This window comes from Gobio gobio (assembly GCF_949357685.1).
Source record: "Gobio gobio genome assembly, chromosome: 15".
NCBI classification, from domain to species: domain Eukaryota; kingdom Metazoa; phylum Chordata; class Actinopteri; order Cypriniformes; family Gobionidae; genus Gobio; species Gobio gobio.
Genome location: NC_137108.1, coordinates 16,005,683 through 16,025,273, shown reverse-complemented (window position 1 = coordinate 16,025,273; position 19,591 = coordinate 16,005,683). Strand labels below are relative to the sequence as shown.

Sequence of the window (19,591 nt, the reverse complement as noted above, 5' to 3'; positions counted from 1 at the left end):
GAACCATGGAACTGCACGGAAACATTGAACGAGTCACATTGTGGCGGCCTGCACTGAAAACTCCCATCAACAGAGGGCGTTATGTGGCCTTGACTTTAGTTAACGCTGGTGTAGAGAGACTGCACACGGTTTTCAAATTCATTCATGGAGCCTTCAGCCTCCAACGTCAAATGATGTTGAAATGGGGTCTAACAAGTTCAATAAACATGTTTCATTATCTATTTCTTAAGGAAGGCTAAAACATAATTTTAAAGAACTTTTCTGTCAAATAAAATTATATTTATGCGAACAAAAACCGCGACTGTTTCAAGGACGTAAACAATAACAAACGCGTTGGAATACTACTGCGCATGTCTTGTCCTGAGGCATTTCCGATGGCGCCATTTTTAAATCACATATATGTGAAAACCAAAACAAGCGCGTAACGTACTTTTAGTCTAGAATGATTGAAAATAAACATGACATGAATGAAAATAAATGATGATGTGGAATAACTGCCTTTAAATAAGACTTTGAGGCCAATGTACCCGGGAGAATATTAGTTTACATCGCATTTACATTTAATCATTTAGCAGACGCTTTTATCCGTTATCTGAGGAATACAGGAAGCGATCCGCCATGAAGAGGCGAATGATCACAAAAGTAAATACAAGTAATTTACTATTTGCAAAGATAAATGACCCAACCATATGGTATATCTAGTAAACTAATTGCTATGTGCCAGTATTACTTATTTCATTCGTTTCATTGACTTTTCCAAGCCAGTCAGACAAAGAGCAGTTTAGAATAGAGCATATAGCATATGTTTTAGGTCTTTGAAGGTAAAGGGAACATTTGCAGAAACCTGACAAATGACAATATGCAAAATAAATCGCAAACGTCATGGTTTTAAAGTATACAGTCACTGATGTGCAACGCAACACACACAATAAAGAAATGTGGTAATATTCCAGAATAGTATGTAGTAACACAGTAAATTCACAAATACGTGGTCTGTTCCAATGCCACCTAATGTAAAGTGTGACCAGAATTTCTCACCGTCATGGTGCTCCAGTCCAGTATGACTTTCTTCATCAGCATCCGCCCCGTTTCGGTTTCGTGAAAGAAAGAAAAAAGCTGAAACATCAAATGCACACATTAGCACGTGTTCGACGGAAGAATATTGAGTAAACACATTATTCGTTGTAAAATATATTAAATAAAATTAGTTTCCCAACAAGATTATTTTCGTTTATGAGAGTATATCACGTGACATATTTGACCAATCAGTGGTAACTTTAACGGTGCGGAAATAGTTTGAAACGTGTTGTCTTTTCTAGGTTTTAAATGCACTTCTATATTAAAACATCCTAGTTTTTGGACGTCACTGGACGCGTTTATATTGTGGAGGTTTTTGCATTTTTTAAATATTAATAAAAAAAAATGGGTAACACTTTATTTTACAGTGTCCTTGTTACATTACTATAGTAATAACAGTAAATAATGCATAATTACATGCAACCAACCCTAAACCAAACCTTAATCCTACGCTAACCCTAAAGTAAATGCATGTAGTTAATTAATATTACTCAGTACTAAAATATATAATTACACTGTAACAATGCCATCCATCCATCTTCTTCCGCTTATCCGGGGCCGGGTCGCGGGGGCAGCAGTCTAAGCCGAGATGCCCAGACTTCCCTCTCCCTAGACACTTCCTCTAGCTCTTCCGGGGGGACACCGAGGCGTTCCAAGGCCAGCCGGGAGACATAGTCCCTCCAGCGTGTCCTCGGTCTTCCCCGGGGCCTCCTCCCGGTTGGACATGCCCGAAACACCTTCCCGGGAAGGCGTTCAGGAGGCATCCGGAACAGATGCCCGAGCCACCTCAGCTGTCCCCTCTCGATGTGGAGGAGCAGCGGCTCTACTCCGAGTTCCTCCCGAGTGACTGAGCTCCTCACCCTATCTCTAAGGGAGCGCCCAGCCACCCTACGGAGAAAGCTCATTTCGGCCGCCTGTATCCGGGATCTTGTCCTTTCGGTCATGACCCAAAGCTCATGACCATAGGTGAGAGTAGGAACGTAGATTGACCGGTAAATCGAGAGCTTCGCCTTACGGCTTAGCTCTTTCTTCACCACGACAGACCGGTACATCGACCGCATTACTGCAGAAGCTGCACCGATCCGTCTGTCAATCTCCCGTTCCATCCTCCCCTCACTCGTGAACAAGACCCCTAGATACTTAAACTCCTCCACTTGGGGCAGGAACTCTCCACCAACCTGGAGTGGGCAAGCCACCCTTTTCCGACTGAGGACCATGGCCTCGGATTTGGAGGTGCTGATCCCCATCCCAGCCGCTTCACACTCGGCTGCAAACCGTCCCAATGCATGACTGTAACAATGTTACCTTAAAATAAAGTGTAACCAAAAAATGTAGTGTGGGCCATTTGAAAATTATTTTTCATGGCATAATTTCCCATGCTTTCTAAACAGAGAGGATTATGAAACCTTGCCTTAAATTGCAGCCAAATGCATTCAGGGTTAAAATTATTTTTCAGTTTTTATATATGTCTAGGCCTAGGTCATATATACAACGATCAGGCATAACAATTTTTAACTAATATTGTGTTGGTCCCCCTTTTGCTGACCCGTCGAGGGATGGACTCCACTAGACCCCTGAAGGTGTGCTGTGGTATCTAGCACCAAGATGTTAGCAGTAGATCCTTAAATTCCTGTAAGTTGCAAGATGGGGCCTCCATGGATCTGACTTGTTTGTTCAGCACATCCCAGAGATGCTCGATTGGATTGATATCTGGGAATTTGGAGGCTAAGTCAACACCTCAAACTCGTTGTTGTGCTCTTCAAAAATTCCTGAACCATTTTTGCTTTGTGACAGGGCACATTATCCTGCTGAAAGAGGCCACAGCCACCAGGGAATGCCGTTTCCATGAAAGATGCAACAATGCTTAGGTAGGTGGTACGTGTCTAAGTAACATCCACATGGATGGCAGGACCCAAGGTTTCCCAGAACATTGCCCAAAGCATCACACTTCATCCGGCCATCCACGTGATGTAAAAGGAAAGACATCAGATCAGGCCCCCTTCTTCCATTGCTCCGTGGTCCAGTTCTGATGCTCACTTGCCCACTGTTGCTGCTTTCGGCAGTGGACAGGGTTCAGCATGGGCACCCTGACTGGTATGCACTGTGTATTCTGACACCATTCTATCAGAACCAGCATTAACTTCTTGAGCAATTTGAGCTACAGTAGCTTGTCTGTTTGATCGGACCGCACGGGCCAGCCTTCGCTCCCCATGTGCATCATGAGCCATGACCCTGTCGCCGGTTCACCACTGTTCCTTCCATGGTCCTCTTTTGATAGATACTGACCACTGCAGACTAGGAACACCCTACAGGAGCTGCAGTTTTGGAGATGCTCTGATCCAGTCGTCTGATCCAGTCATCGCCTATAGACAGAATGTTCATTTGCTGCCTAATATATCCCACCCACTAACAGGTGTAGTGATGAAAAGATAATCAGTGTTATTCACCTTTGAAAAGTCAGTAGCCTGGTCACAATATATATATATATATATATATATATATATATATATATATATATATATATATATATATATATATATATATATATATATATATATATATATATAGTGCATCGCGCCTTCCTCACACTGCTTTCACATAAGTAGTACACAAGTAGTAAACAGATACAGTACATATGGAATCATTACTGTTATAAATAATGCATGATACTATGATAGAATAAACATTGCACAGCCATTGCAATCAGCAATGTGACACATTTTATATAGTTAGATACTGATTGCAGTTGCAGAACTGCCATATAGCCTGGTTCTTGACCCAGGAGACATGGATTTGCAATGGCTCTTACCAAAGATGTCATAAAGCTGCAGTTCACTAGATGCAGGTCAATTCCACATGAATGAGCAATGAGATTACATTAAGCTTTTTAACACTGAATATTAAATTCAGCATTTATTTTTCACATTCCACTTAGTAGCCTAAGGAAGGAACTTAAAACTCTAAATGTCTTTTTAAAGCTATCGTCTGCCATCTACTGGTCACTGGTGCAACTGTATTTAAAGAACTCTGCATGGTTTACCACAAAATACATGCTAATAAAACGTATGAAAAATAACAATTGGCATATTATGAGCCACATAGGCACTGATCACTTTAGTGATTAAAAGAAACAATTTGCTAGTTTGCCAATCTTCTATGGACGCATTTTAATAATGTGTTGTTGTAACGTTACCTCAAATTGGCTCTAGAGGGCGTTGTGTTACCATCTAAAATCGACGAGAACTGACAACTCACTGTGAGCTCACCTTTGAAAGACAAATTATTCGTTTTCAAAACACGAGACGCTTAAAACATGTAATTAATAATTTCTCAGTTAGGTAAATTGCAAGTCGATAAAAAAAGGTCAGTAGCCTGGTCAGGTCATAGTTATCTGCGTTCATGACAAAGATGTAGGCCTATAAAACACAATCTCTGTGGCGTTATGAAATATATGGTAGGTATTTGCCTATTACTTTTTTGCTGGTTTGCTAAAATTAATTTTAAATTACAGTCACAACCAAGAGTTTAATAGTATTCACTCAATCATCTATAATATTCAAACACCTTCCATTATCTCAAAAGTCACCTATACAGTATACTCACGTAAATAAACAAGATGAACGTTTAAGTTAATCAGTATGTCTTAGTATGCAATAAGGCAATCTATTCTTAAGTTAGTTAAGAAGTAAATATATAATTCAATATATAGGTAGCCTACAGTTAAAATGGTGGAGAAAGTGTTATACCTATAACGCGGTTTATCTCAATTGACCATTTAAAAATTAACAAACATTATTAATAATACAGTAAATTAACTAGGAGATGAATTTGATATTAATATGTAGCCTACTTCCATTGTGCGCTCTCATAAGGGACTTTCAATTGTGCTGCGATGCTCTCGCGATAACACACAAATACAAACGTCAGACTGATTAGCGGCGATAAGATCTCGCGAGGTTTTCTCGTCTGAGCTCGGTCATCACTGTGGGTGGAGACTTCTCCAGCAGCTGGGTAAATGCTCGCAGAATACGCGCGACAGAGTCGATTTTGCGCAACATAGCGATAAAATTACCGAGAAGCCATCAGTTATTCGCTTTGGTGAATGAACACATCATGTATTTAAAACAATAAGCCCGAAAATGCCGCGTTTGTCCGTTGTAAAGTTGTAAATAATCATTGGCACTGGTTTGCTGGAGCTGCTGTTGAAACAGTGTATCCGCAGTGAATTCACATCACTTCGTCCTGGCTCACCTTTCCCACAGGTATGATATGCATTTGCTTTTCCATATGGTTTGTTATGTGTTATTATCTGACTGTTTTGGAAAACTTAATGCAAAAAGTTTTTTTTTCCACCAGCGTTCGTCATAAGGTAGATGCTTCTTCTCGATTATTACCGGTCGATCTCCCACACACAATTTCTATTCTAGATATTTCCATTTACTCCTCACGTCATGGTTTCTAGACTCTAATGTAATATATATTAATCATTGCTCAAGACAAATAGTTGCATTAAACTGCTACCTGTTGTTTCACAGGATATATATATATTAGAGTGCTTGCATTGCAATTATGAATGACTTGTACTCAGATCAGCTTGATACAAATTATTTTGACCTGATGATTCATGTCATAATTTCTGGAAAACTCCAAAGAGTGACCATTTTAAAAGCACAGGGTGATATTAGAGATAAAACGGGATGCAAAAGGCACAACTGGATGGACAGCTCTAGATGTGATGCCACCAGCATTTGACATACAGTATATAAACAAAAGCCATCCTTTTTAAAAGCATTCGTCCTGATGTACATGCTTTCTTACTGACTGTTACATTGGATCAACTTTAATTTTCGTCAAGGACAGGAATGCCTGCCAGATGTCACTCTCAAAACTACGTAGACCTGTCTGAATCCTCTGAGACATCCTAACTCTAAAACTGGCAGAGACAGGGGTTCCTGCTTGTTATATGAAAAATATGAAGCCAAAGTCTATCTAATTCATCTGTTTAACTTCATCTGTCTTCAAAAGGACTTTTCATTTTGGTTGATAGGTCTATAATATATGGAGAAAGCTATTAGTTAACATTCCCATTCATATCAATGGCAGTTGCTAGGTTGACGCAGGACCCCATGATGGGAACTGGGTAAAGAAGACAAGTTGAAGAATTAGAGTTATGATAATGCTGATGGCACCTCAAGAACATGCACAATCCCAAACCCTTCTCTAGTGACTGTCTTGTGCTGAACTGTGAAGTACAAGTCTATTTAATGCGTTTTTGATCGCCCGAAAACACTGTCGGTAAAGAAAGACGCATTTCAAATTATAATCGATTGCGAATAACAGATTACATTGAATTCTCTGCCTGCATTGTGTCCAACAGTCGCAACATTTCGGGGTTGATGTTATCATCAGAAGCATCAGCGAAAGTATTTTTCGATTCGGAACGTTCGTCTCAATTTCTTTAATTAAACTTATTCTTATGTATATTTCTTCTTTTTTTCTGATTCACACCATCTTTTTCCTGCACTAGTATTTTGTCATTTTGCTGTCCTCATCCCAGCTCTGCAGTGTTACGTAGAGTCCTTCTCCCAGGAGGCAGAGTGACTTTGTTTCCTGTAACCCCCACTGAAAAGCTCTTTCAGACCCATTCTTCATCTGTCCCTGAGGAACAGAGGGACGATGAAGACATTTGCCTTTTTCAATGCTTACTATATCAATCAGCATGCAGCTTATTATGGATAATAACAATAGGTGAATCTGCATCACCACCCTATTATAATGTATGGAAGATAAGAGCCAAATACAATTGTGTATTGCAAGAGTTAGGCATTTTAAAAATGCTTTGTTAAGTGTTTTTGTTTTTGTTCAACTTTATATTAGGTGTACTACTACTATGTGCTTACGTCAAAAACATAATTGTTAAGTACAAAAAAAACCGTACAATAAGCATTGTATAAAAATTGTCAAAGGGATAGTTTTCCCAAAACTGTACATTTTGTCATTACTTCCTCAAATTGTTCCAAACCTGTAGTAGTTTATTTCTTCTATTGAACACAAAAGAAGATATTTTAAAGAATGCTGGTAATCAAACAGTCGACGGTAGCCGTTGACTTCCAAACTAGGAAAAAGAATGCTATAGCTATCGTCAACTGTCTGGTAAACAACATTCTTCAAAATATCTTCTTTTGTGTTCAACAGATGAAAGAAATTCATACAGGTTTGGAACAACATGAGGATGAGTAAATTATGACATTTTTGGGTGAACTATCCCTTTAAACGCGAAGTGCTTATGGCACAAGGTGCTGAAAAAAAATATACTGCAATGCAAAGTTGGTCCTAAGTATTAGTACATCAGCAAAATTGAAAATCGGCACCGAAATGAGCACAAAATGACCAAAAATCACAAGGTCACAAGGTAATTAAAAAATGTAGCAGGAGATTTGAAGAGGCATAATGATTGTGTCTCTTTAACCCAAGCGTTTTCTGTCGTGGCCAGGGAGCCGAGTAGGGAATCTCCTTGGCTATCCTAAAGGGACACGTCGGAGAAGAAAGCCACTGAAAGACTGAGAGCCGTGTCTTTCCAGGAGCCTTATTAAAATGCATTAGAAGCACTAGGCTGCCTTCCCCCATCATTGTGGTGCTTATCATCCACATAGCAAACAGCCCAGCTGTACACAGGGGAGCTGGGCAAGCCCTGTCAGCCAGGCCCATATTTCTATTCTCTCACACACAGTCATAAACACGTGGACCCGGCTCTTCCTAAAAAAACCCTCTCTTGCATGATGTGACCCCTGCTTGCTTCCTTCATATGCACGGAAAGGACAGCGTTTCAAGGACGTGAGGTCTGCCTGCTCTTGCAGAGGGATTTAGATCTGGACAGCTCAGATAGACCGAGGCTCCTTAGTGCCATACGCTCCCAAAGTCTTTTTGCTCTTTAGCATATTACTCGCCTCTGTGTCTCTTTAATGTCTTTGCATATCGCTTCAACAAACAAATCAGTTTAAAACCCTTTCCCCTATGATAAGAGCTATGAAATGTTAATATGCGTCAATGGTCTGGATTTAGTGTGGATTTTTTCGTTGTAGCAGTGAATGAATCTCCCATAATCTGATCCATATCACAGTGCGTTACATGCAAGCAGTTTAACATCATCCCTCTGGGTTTTATCGTCAGTTTTGCTCATAGCATCAACAAACGCATGCCAGATCTGAATAATAGCAAAGCAGCCGAGCATCAAGCACATGAGCTTGCACGTAATCTTAAAACCAGATCCACAACCTCATGCTCAGCTAGCATATCAGATTCTAATAGAAGCATCAACCACTTTGCAGAGTCAAATGGTCGGGTATGTCATTTGGTATTGGGAATTAGAATATCCAGTAATGGAATGCTAATATTAAATTCCCAGATTGATGTCAGTGTTAATTTCGTTGACGAATAATTTGTCATAATTTTGTCAACCTTTTTTCACTGACGAAAATGAGATGATAACTAAATAAAAACTAGTGTGGATGACAAAATCTATGACGGAAATTTTGAGACGAAAATGTTAGTGAGGGACGATTAGGGAAGAGATCCAGTCAGAACTGATGTCCTGTGTAACAGATGCGCACATTTGATTTGAACGTGCTGATCTAACTGCGGGAAAACACGCCTCACGCATCCCCAATACAGTGCTCCAGAGCGGCTCACAATCAATGAATAGCGCACATTTATGCCAGGCAATTGTTTATGAACTAATGCTGATGAACAATATCAATGTTCACTTTACGATTTTTAAATAGTAATATGTTTTAAACGGTTGTAACAATGCATATTTTATCTCCCTCATTTGAACTTGAATGAGCTCCTCCAACTGCAATAGTAAGGCGCAGATATTTCAAAATAAGAGTCAATGTTTATTTCGAGCTTGTTTGCAATTAAAAGTTACGCATTATATATTCCTTTTTGGTTACACAATAAACTGTTTTTAATTTAATTTTAATTTAATTCATAGTCAGGCGGAAAGACCAGTATTAGACACATATTCAATAAAGTATCAGGGTTATAATAGTTCACTAAAACCATAAAAAAAAAATCTTCATTACTTGAAATTAAATAAATGTTAACTGAAATTAAAATAAATTATATAAAACTTATTTGAAGCTTTAGCTTAACCTGATATGGCGTACTAACTAAAACAGAAATACAAAGTTATTATTTTGTGTATTTTTAATGTCAATACAAAATGATGCAATTTAACTAAACTCATTAGATTTTAGGAGACTAAATCTACTGTAGATTTAGTCGACTAAAATCGTATTATATTTAGTCAACTAAAAACAATTCAGGTGACTAAAATATGACTTAAACTAAATGGCATTTTAGTCAAAAGACTATGACTAAAACAAAATCAAAATTTGTTGTCAAAATTAACACTGATTGATGTAATGTTTATAGCAATTGTTTCACTTAGAAATTGTTTGGAATTGAGTAGGAATGTTTTATTTACTGAATACTGCACAGTGTACATTGTAAGAATAAAATCCGTTGAAAAATTGAAACGTTACTTGGGCTGGGCCATATGGCTGAAAACTGTATCACAATATAAGTGTTTCATATCGGTCGATATTATCGATAATTATTGATATTTTTTATGACCCATTTAAAATAAGGACCAGGAGAAAAATATATTACATTTAAACATTTTTATTTTAAACTTAACCTTCCTCTGATTGTAATCCCCTCAGTTATAAAGGCAGAAAGTATAATATATAATTAAACAATAATTAAATAATTAAAATAATTAAGATGTAAACATAAGTCTAAAATCACAACGTGCGGTGTTGCAGCTGCAGATGTTGTTGGACGTTGCTGGCGAATATGGCTGTGCTCTAAAGAGTGAGCGCGGCTAAGGTGTTAAAGCAAGTTTGTAGTATTACCAGTCTTGGTGGGGACGATGGTCTTGCAGACGACATTGTTCTTTACAGACAACATTGGTCTGACTATGGTCAGACTTATAAAATCTAAAAAACTGCTATACTGGTGAGCTGACTTGTTTACCTGTTTTATCAACAATTTCCTTGCTCGCTGCGGCACTCATTTTCCACTTATCACTCCACGCCTGTTCTGTTACTGAAGAATCCATAACGAGACAACGATATGGCGCAACCAAAATGATACTGTAAGCGTGGTTGGCTGTTAGCTTCCTACGTTGCGAGGTTACAAGAGAGTGCCTTTGTTCATGCAACCAAACTTGCTTCGCAACCTCTGGTTTCTTCCGACGAAGAAAAAAAAATTATTGAACGCATACGTGTCTTTCGCGATACATTTCGTTATCGTTTTATCAACCAGCCTTACGATGGCTGATGCCTTTGACGATATCAAGACAATTATTATTATACCTGCGTTACTCTTGTCGGTAATGTTCTGCCAGGATATTATCCATTAAGTTTACATACATTTTCTTTTACCCTAACACAACACACAATGCAGAATTCAAAATATGAGGAAAGATCAACATGGACAATTCATGTCCTATTAATTCATATTAACACAGTGCATTTTTACAGAATTATCTTAGAGCGTACTGTTTTTATTTTATTTATTTTATAACTTTTATAACCCTAAATCCAAATTTTTCTTTTTTTTTTTTGCTCATGTGTCTCAGATCTGTTTTTGTCATGACAGTGTGAACGGCACAAACCACATGGAATCTGATCTTTTCCATTCTGATTTGGGCCACTTCCAAATGTGGTCCTAAATCCGATACAGGTCAGATGTTTTACTATGCAACCTCAGTCTGAACAGTCATATCGGAATTCATGCATGACTTTTACGTCATTCTAGATCAATATTCGTCACAATTCAGCTCTCATAGGAGTCATTTCAAAGATTTTACATACTCAAAGTTATCAAGACCATTGCAGATTGTAGTCAGTGGAAGGACAGTGAAGTGTCATAACTTTTTAAGTATTACACTGACACAAGCCTGCCGCAATCGTGTTAAAAACAGAAGCCAAAACGTCTCAATCACCCCCAGGTGGTTGGTCCCAGTATAGGTCATAACCCCCGCCCCTCCGTGTATTCTAATGGACGCGAGACAAACTAAACAATCAAATTGCACTTCATATAATTTTTTCATTATTTGATGCAATAAAATGGGGGGGGTCTGAGGTCACGATTGACAGCTGAGATTGACGGCTTCTCTGAGTGAAGTCGTCACCGAGGCACCAACTGACTTTTTTAGAGATTTTTGGGAAGAGATTGGAGGTTTCGCAATTTTTTTTTACATTTCCACAACTGTTTATTTCACACCGACATAATGAATTGTTCTGCATCTGCGAGAGTGTGGGCGGGCTTTTGATATTTCGGCTCTACTTCCTGCTCTCTACAGCGCAGACTCCTGTCCTGAGGTCACTACTGCGCAGACTCTGTCCCAAATATGTGCAAGATGTCAGGATGATATGCCATATTCGGACCTCCGGAAGAGAATGAAGTCGTGTTGTCCATATTTTTTTTACGGTCTATGCACTGACAGCTCTATATACAAGCAAAACATAATCGTATCATAAATGTAAAAAAAAAAAATCTTTAAATTGCCTGCGCATAAATTCTCTGGCTTCCGCAGCAGATCACACTATAAATAAACACGTAATCGCTTACTTTAATGTCCTCTTTGTTTACTTCCATATGACGTCTTTTTATTGTTCTTTTGCGCTTGCGGGTCAGATCAGGACCATGATGTGTTCACACTGGAATCTGATATTGGCCACATGAACAGCTATACAAAAAAAAACATATCTGAGCAATAAATCGGAATTGAGCACTAAGGCTCACAGTGACCGTAGCCTTAAAAACGAACTGTTTTGCATACTACAATTCTGGCACATGACCACGTCACATCCAGTTATGATGCCGAGAAATAAATAGGGTTATTTATAATAAAATTTGGTGAAATTGTCAAAAAAAGTGTCAAACCCTTTTTGTCCAACTGGAAATTGGAGACCAAGTCCAACATATTGTATTACAGTATTCCATGCACCTTGAACACATGTAATAGGTCGTCTGGGAAAATGTGCATGTTGTGCAAAGTGTACCTAGAGTTCTGCAGAAATTGAAATTGCAGAAAGAGTAGTATGTTATTTTGAAAATAGCCTTTTTTATGAGAGTGCTGCATATTCTTACTGAAAATCATTTTGTTGGTTTGTTTAATCAAGGCTATGCTTTCTTTGAGCAAATATGGTGCAGAGTCATTGAGTTGAGTGAAGTTATTTGACATAATCACTAGCAGAGTTGTGTAGGCGAAACAGCGTTGTGGGTGTTAAGTCCCATGAGAGAGAGAGAGACTGAACACTGAAACGGATGTAAATGTTACCTGAAACCAAAATAAACTTGATTAGAAGTGGACTCGCTTGGAGCTCATGACAGTTCTTACTTTATTAAAAATCTTCTTTTTTACACCCCACAGATAAATAATAAATGTGTGAGAAGTGCAATGTTGATTTGATTATCACCTACTCTTTAAGCTAAATTTAGGTTTGTCTTAAATTATTTGTGATTTTTTTCAGTTTTCTTTCATTTGATAATATAGCAAGAATGAATGATTATAAATTATAATTATGGAAATTATTAATTAGTAAAAGCTAATTGTTGCTCTTTTAGGAGAGCATGTGAAATTGTGAGGCAGGGGAGCCCAGGCAATATGGGGTTTATCACCATTAATTCTTCAGTTTATGCCTAATTTCCAAGCAGACATCAAAGACATTTCAGTCTTATGTTAGCTGAGATGGTGCCACTAAGGGTTTGCTCAGTAGTTTCAATACATAGCTGACATTTTGCAGGCATTTGTTAGTTGGCAAAGCCTTTTTATGTTTCCCTCTGGGTTGTATATGCAGTGAAGGAAATTAAATGCTCAACTGGCGACACTGCCATTCCTGCTGTTTGTATCCTTGTGGATTGTACGTTAAAGCCACTTAATTCTCAAAACATGAAATACAGTGGATGAAAACAAACAAGGAAGATCGTCCTTCACATCCTGAAAAATTAGCATTTTTCATCCACGAGATGTGACAGCAAGAAGCTCTGCCAGCCTCCTCCTAATTTTTACTGATAAAGCTTTTAACATAGCTAGAATGTCGTCTCCCTCAATTTGATGCAGTCGTTGTAAACAATAAGAAGAACTGTCGCTATTTTAGATTACTGAAGCAGGCTCTTTATGTCTTAATGCAAACATTTCTTATCTCCTTCTAAAGACAGTCTACAAACGCAGTTAAAGCATTAGCCTGTAGGCTGTTGCTTATGATGCACTGAGAACACACACATAGAATTTTAGTGCCAAATTCTGTAAATGTGTGGATGCGGGTGGGCATCTTTAGCCACTCTGTTGTCTCCATGGCTCTGCTGGTTAAGCTAGAATGCCAGCAGCTCAAAGGATGAGATTTTCAGTGTTTTCTTTTCTCTTGTATTAAAGCTCAGTACTGAGAGGGAATGCAGGCATATGCAATAAAATCACAAGAATGACAGGAGGTAATGAATTGAGTTGAACAACTTTAACTTTTAATGATTATTGAAGTAAAACAGACTTCCTGCTGTAGAAATCGGATTTATACACAGTGTAAAACCTATATATGTGCTGTTGACGTGACATGGGATTTTCATTGTCACACAAGATAAAGATGAATATAATTAGTATTGCCATCATTTTAAAATGCAGTGAATGGTTAAACATTTCTTTGTCTTACATGGACCTAGTCATATAAAAACTGCTTTGTCTTTAGATTTAAATTTTTTTGAGCCAACTCTCAAAATTGTCCTATGGTTTGACTGTCTCTTGAACAAGCATGGTTCAATAAATTACAACTTTTGTCAATTAAAAAGAAAAAAGCATACGAATGTTAATAAATACCTCTGGCATGATTTTACAAGTGTCTATTTTAGTAAATCACAATCATTTGTTTTAATTTTAAACACAAAAGTGTAGGAACTTGAAACTGTGTGACACCATATCCTGATTTTAAATCAGGCAACTCCACTGAGTTTAATTAGTTGAAGGACCCCATTCAAAGTCATGTTACTGTGAATCCCATAACATGTGCACATGGTAAGATCTTGTCTCAGAATTGTTCAAATATTTAACTTTTTTGGTACCACTATGAAAGTGTTAATTTCTGTTTTATATGTCACACCATAGGACACATTTAAGTAAAAATGTTCAAAAAACAGTGAAAGAATTGACTAAGTTAGTGACCGCTTATATTTTCTCAAACATCAGACTTCATATGTTACAACCAAAAAATATGATTTTTTTTCTTCAAAAGTGGTACAAAAAAAATTCTCACTGTCACATCCCTAGTACCCTGCCCTCTCTCGATACCCTACTCTTTTTATCCTCTGTGTTTATTCTGTACTGTATGTTTATGATGTATTAAGACAGAGGTCTTCAGCCCTCCTGGAGACCAACTGTTCTGTAGAGTTTAGCTCCAACTCTAATCAAACACACCTGAAACAGCTTATTAAGCTCTTCATGATCACTTGAAAATCACAGACAGGCGTGCTAAAGCAGGTTGGGAATGCACAAATATGCACATAATTACCTACAGTAAGTATCCATGTGCAGGGTTGGACGACCTCTGTTTTAAGATATATTGGTGTTAGTAACTCCAAAAGTTCCTTTTTCAAACATGGTATTCTGATTGTTGCAGGTGGAGGAGCATGAGTGTGGGGTCGGTGTTCTGCTGCGATGCGTGCTATTGGGTGTAGGATGAACCTGCCGGCAGTGCTAAATGGCCTGCTGGTGTCAGTGGTGGCAGCCTTGCTTTGGAAATACGTTCGCCTGATTGAACACACATCACAGTTGGAAGAAGAGCTACAGCTCACACGCCAATCACAGGAGTTCTCACAAGTGCGTATCGACTACCACGGTGCCCTGTTAGCACTCCAAGAACATGGCACCAGAATGGTCTGCACTGGCAAGATGCACACAGATCGCATCTGCCGCTTTGACTACCTCTGCTACTGCACGGAGGCTGAGGAGTTTGTATTCTTCCACAGTAATTCCTCTGTGATGCTACCCAACCTTGGCCCTCGGCGTTTCCAGCCCGCCCTGCTGGACCTCTCTTCTGTAGAAGACCACAACACTCAATACTTTAACTTTCTCGAGCTCCCGGCAGCAGCTCTGAAATTCATGCCGAAACCTGTGTTTGTGCCCGATGTCACTCTTATTCTGAACCGATTTAACCCAGACAACCTCATGCACATTTTCCACGATGATCTCTTGCCCATCTACTACACAATGCAGCAGTATTCAGACTTGGATGACGAGGCCAGGCTTGTCTTCATGGAGGGTTGGGGTGAAGGTGCTCACTTCGATCTCTACCGTTTGCTCAGCAGTAAGCAACCACTTCTCAAGGAGCAGTTGAAGACCTTTGGCAAACTCATGTGCTTCACTAAGTCTTACGTGGGACTGTCAAAGATGACAACATGGTACCAGTATGGCTTTGTGCAACCGCAAGGACCCAAAGCCAACATTCTGTTATCGGGTAATGAGATCCGCCAGTTTGCTTCATTTTTGATGGAGAGGCTCAACATCACACGAGAAGAGGGTGATGACTACATTGTAGTTTTTAAACGTACCACTAACAGGCTCATCCTCAATGAGGCGGAACTTCTTCTGGCTTTAGCCCAAGAGTTTCAGATGAGGACTGTCACTGTGTCTTTGGAGGAACAGTCGTTTGATAGCATTATCCAAATTATAAGTGGGGCGACTATGTTGGTCAGCATGCACGGAGCCCAGATGATCACCTCCATGTTCTTGCCCCGTGGTGCCGCTGTGGTTGAACTGTTCCCTTATGCTGTAAACCCAGAGCAGTACACTCCCTACAAAACCTTGGCCTCCTTACCTGGCATGGACCTTCAGTATGCCGCATGGAGAAATACCATGGAAAAGAACACCGTTACATATCCCGATCGCCCCTGGGATCAGGGTGGCATCGTCCACTTGGACAAAGAAGAAAAAGAACGTATCCTTGCCAGCAAGGAGGTGCCAAGACATCTTTGTTGTCGTAATCCAGAGTGGCTTTTTCGCATTTACCAGGACACTATTGTGGACATCGCCTCTTTTCTGGACGTACTCAGAGAAGCTCTAAAAAAGCCTAATCTCAAAAAGGCTAAGGTGGCTAGCACTGTACATCCTGGTCGAGTCAGAGAGCCCAAGTGTCAGACGTCAGTACAGGCCACCAATGAAGCAAAGCTCTCAGTGTCGTGGCAGATCCCGTGGAACCTGAAGTACTTGAAGGTTAAGGAGGTGAAATATGAGGTGTGGATCCAGGAGCAGGGAGAGAACACATATATGCCTTACATTCTCCCCCATCAGAACTACACCTTCTCGGAGAACATCAAACCCTTTACCACATATTTAGTATGGGTGCGCTGTATCTTTAACAAGAACCTCTTGGGCCCGTTTGCGGATGTTCTTATATGTAAAACTTGATTCAGGAATCAGTTTAAACGTAACACTGCAACTATCAGCTAGTCAAGAATTAATTTGAAGATTAATTCTCAGCAGCTATCCTGAAAATTAAATGGTGTGACTTGGGTGAATTGTTTTCGACCTTGGTAGTCATCCGTGTGACTTGACTGTTCTTCATGGTCCTTTTGGAGTGTCATGAACTGACGAAGAATGAAATCCCTGACTGCAATTAAGGTTAGAAGGGAATGCAGTTTACAGAACTGCCAGTCCTTTTAGATTTCGTATCACAATCCAAGCAAAGTTCTCAATGACTTTATTTATCAGAAATGTATTACATAATTTAATTTCATATTTATAAGTTCAAGACACTGGTTTTGTCTGACACCTGCTTTAGTTAACTGAAACACAGCACACATTTCTGTGGCTTTAGTGAACTGATCTGAATTGTATGTGACTTTGTGAGTGAGCCCTCTCTTGCCCAGGGTTTTGCGTTGTGGTTTTTAATTGCTTTTAGTTCTAATGAATCATTTTGGGGGGTTCAAAATATAGTTTGAAATAACTGCAAGAAATTACAAGAAACAATAAAAGTAAACGTTGTACTATACATTGTACTATTTTAAAAATAGGCTGATGTTTTCTAGCTGGGATTGGCTCGTTTTTGTAAGTTTTTTTTGCAGTCTTGATGTTCCAAAAAATTATTTAAACCAGCCTCAAAACCACTGATTATTCACTGATTTATCCTGTTAAGTAGGAAATATTTGAATTTGTGAGATTTTGATCAGATTTTGCTCATGTATTTATGATTTATAGAATCATATCACATCACAGACAGAAGATTTCAGTAGGTAGTACCTGATGATATGGGTGAAATAGTTTGAGATAAGGAACCTTTTCATATTTCCTAGAACTATTGGCGGAAGTGCCCGGATTTTGGTGTGTTCACACCGCAGGAACTAAGAATTATTTTTGTTCTAGGAACTCCTTTTGGGGGAACTAATTTAGCTCCTACTTCAGAGTAGGGCCAAATCCCAAATGGCACACTTCTATGCACTTTCGGTCTTGTGGACTTACAATGGCTGCTGCGTGCGCGTGTCCGTTAAGTCCACGAGATCATAAGGTGTCCCATTCATCATTTTAGGTTTCAGAAGGGTGCTCGTGAGCGCCCCCTTTGCGGCCGTTATGCGACCTCAACGCGCACCTCAGTTGAGCCCGCAAGTTAACTAAGTTCCTGGAACTACCCGGTGCCAAGCCTCTATAGTGTCCTGAAATTCGAAAGTCTCTTCTTTGTTGGTGGCATGTCAGTAATTACCTCTATGTTGAGTATTTTCGAACCTCTATGTTAAGAGGGGTAGTATAATTGGTAGTAGCAGCACAGTGGATACAAATAAATTAGGTTCAAACCTTGAAAAGGATAATTTATGAAGTTACCAAGATAGTTTCTGAGTATAGTTACCAAGTAACTGGCTAAAAGCATTTGCTAAATTTCCACTAAAGAAGTAGCAAACCTTTATGACTGCATAAGCCTTACAGAATGCAATATTAAAGATCTGAAGATTACTATTCATATATGTAAAGAAACCACTGTTTAGATGTGCTTCCTGACATTCAACAAATGAGCATAAAACAACATCTATATCTGCTTTTGAGAAGGATTATGCCAGTTTCTGTTGTTGTTTTTTTAGATGATGATGTGCACATCCTATATATGTCTCATCTACATTTCTGCAAAGACAGGCTGTGTTGTGGTGGCTTATGGATTATTGAGAAGATGGAAACATGTACTTTATCTCTGCCAAATATTTATTGAAGAAGACTCTGGAAAGCTATACATACTGTAGGCCAGATTTGTTAAATGTTGCACTTTGAACTTTTTCTTTTTTTCTCCACTGCTGAGATCACTGATCAATGAATGGAACATATGGAATTCTACAACCAACCTGTCAAGCGGCCTGTCAAGGCATCTGTATTTATTTATTTTTTTCTCAGTGAGGTTTTATTCTGTCCTTCACTTTGAGGACATTCTGCATCACATGGAATTGGATTTAAATGATGCTAAAACAGATTAAACCAAGAACATTTCTAATTGAAATTCAGAAATGGCAAACCACAGCCATGCAGTTTATTAGCATAACTCTGTGTTTTGATGGTAATTTTATTCAAGTATGAGGATAATAAATGAATTCTGTTTGTTATACAAAATAGCAGAAATGTCCTTTGCATATAATCAGAGAGAAAAGCAACCTAGCATGTAAATCTTTAACTATCTTGCCTCCACTCTGAGTTGAGAAACAGTTGTCCGTGGTTGGAAACTTCTCAGATTTCACATTCTCTCATTTCAATCATTAGATGGTATTTTTTGTTTTGTTTTTTTTAAACATAGAAACCGATATGTATAGGATTGCAGGCTTGGGTCCTGTAAACTGTCCCGTTCCCTGTGCCAGTTCATGAGATTTACCATTATGTGCCACTGGAATGCCATACATCTTTTTTGTCGGTTTTATTAAATGTACAATTTCTTAAATGCCTTTGTGGTGTCTTGTTGTTATTTAACACGTCTGTATCATTTATCAGTGTTCTTATTTAATGATGATTAATGTATTGTCTTTTAATTCAATATATTTAGATTTTTGTAAACATTTCTAAACCTTTAAGAAGTGCTGGGTTAATAAACTGAAATGTGTAACAAATAGCGTCGATCCAGCAGTCATGATTAGGAGAATCATGGACTTTGGTCCCACCATTTTTTTGGTCAGACTGTGCAGTCTAGAGCTGTGTTTGAAAACACCCCCTATACCCTCATTCACTATTCCCTACATTACTCCACTAAAATAGTCCACTTGAAGGAGTGAATGAAAACGAGTGAGCGAATTCGGACACTGAGTGCGCCGTGCGGGCAGCTCCAGTAATAATGAGAAGATTTATCATGTAACTAGTAGCATGTATAAACCTTAATTAAACAATTTAATAATCAATTAAAAAGGAATTTAGGTGTGCTATTACATAGTAGCCACATTGGACCAGCGGTTTGGAAAATGGATAGATTGATGATTCAGCTGTGGGCACCATCTT

General features: G+C 38.8%; 1 protein-coding gene across 1 annotated transcript; it reads left to right on the top strand.

The window, feature by feature from the left end:
- The first annotated feature begins 5,058 nt into the window (after positions 1 to 5,058).
- pomgnt2 (protein O-linked mannose N-acetylglucosaminyltransferase 2 (beta 1,4-)) lies at positions 5,059 to 19,048 on the top strand. Its single transcript, XM_079837786.1, has 2 exons — positions 5,059 to 5,339; positions 14,757 to 19,048. The coding sequence occupies exon 2, from the start codon at positions 14,795 to 14,797 to the stop codon at positions 16,541 to 16,543; it is 1,749 nt and encodes a 582-aa protein (XP_079693912.1). The 5' UTR covers positions 5,059 to 5,339; positions 14,757 to 14,794; the 3' UTR covers positions 16,544 to 19,048.
- Positions 19,049 to 19,591: the final 543 nt, after the last annotated feature.

Coding starts and splice junctions, on each gene's coding strand:
- pomgnt2 (XM_079837786.1), top strand. CDS start 14,795: ATGCGTGCTATTGGGTGTAGGATGAACCTGCCGGCAGTGCTAAATGGC.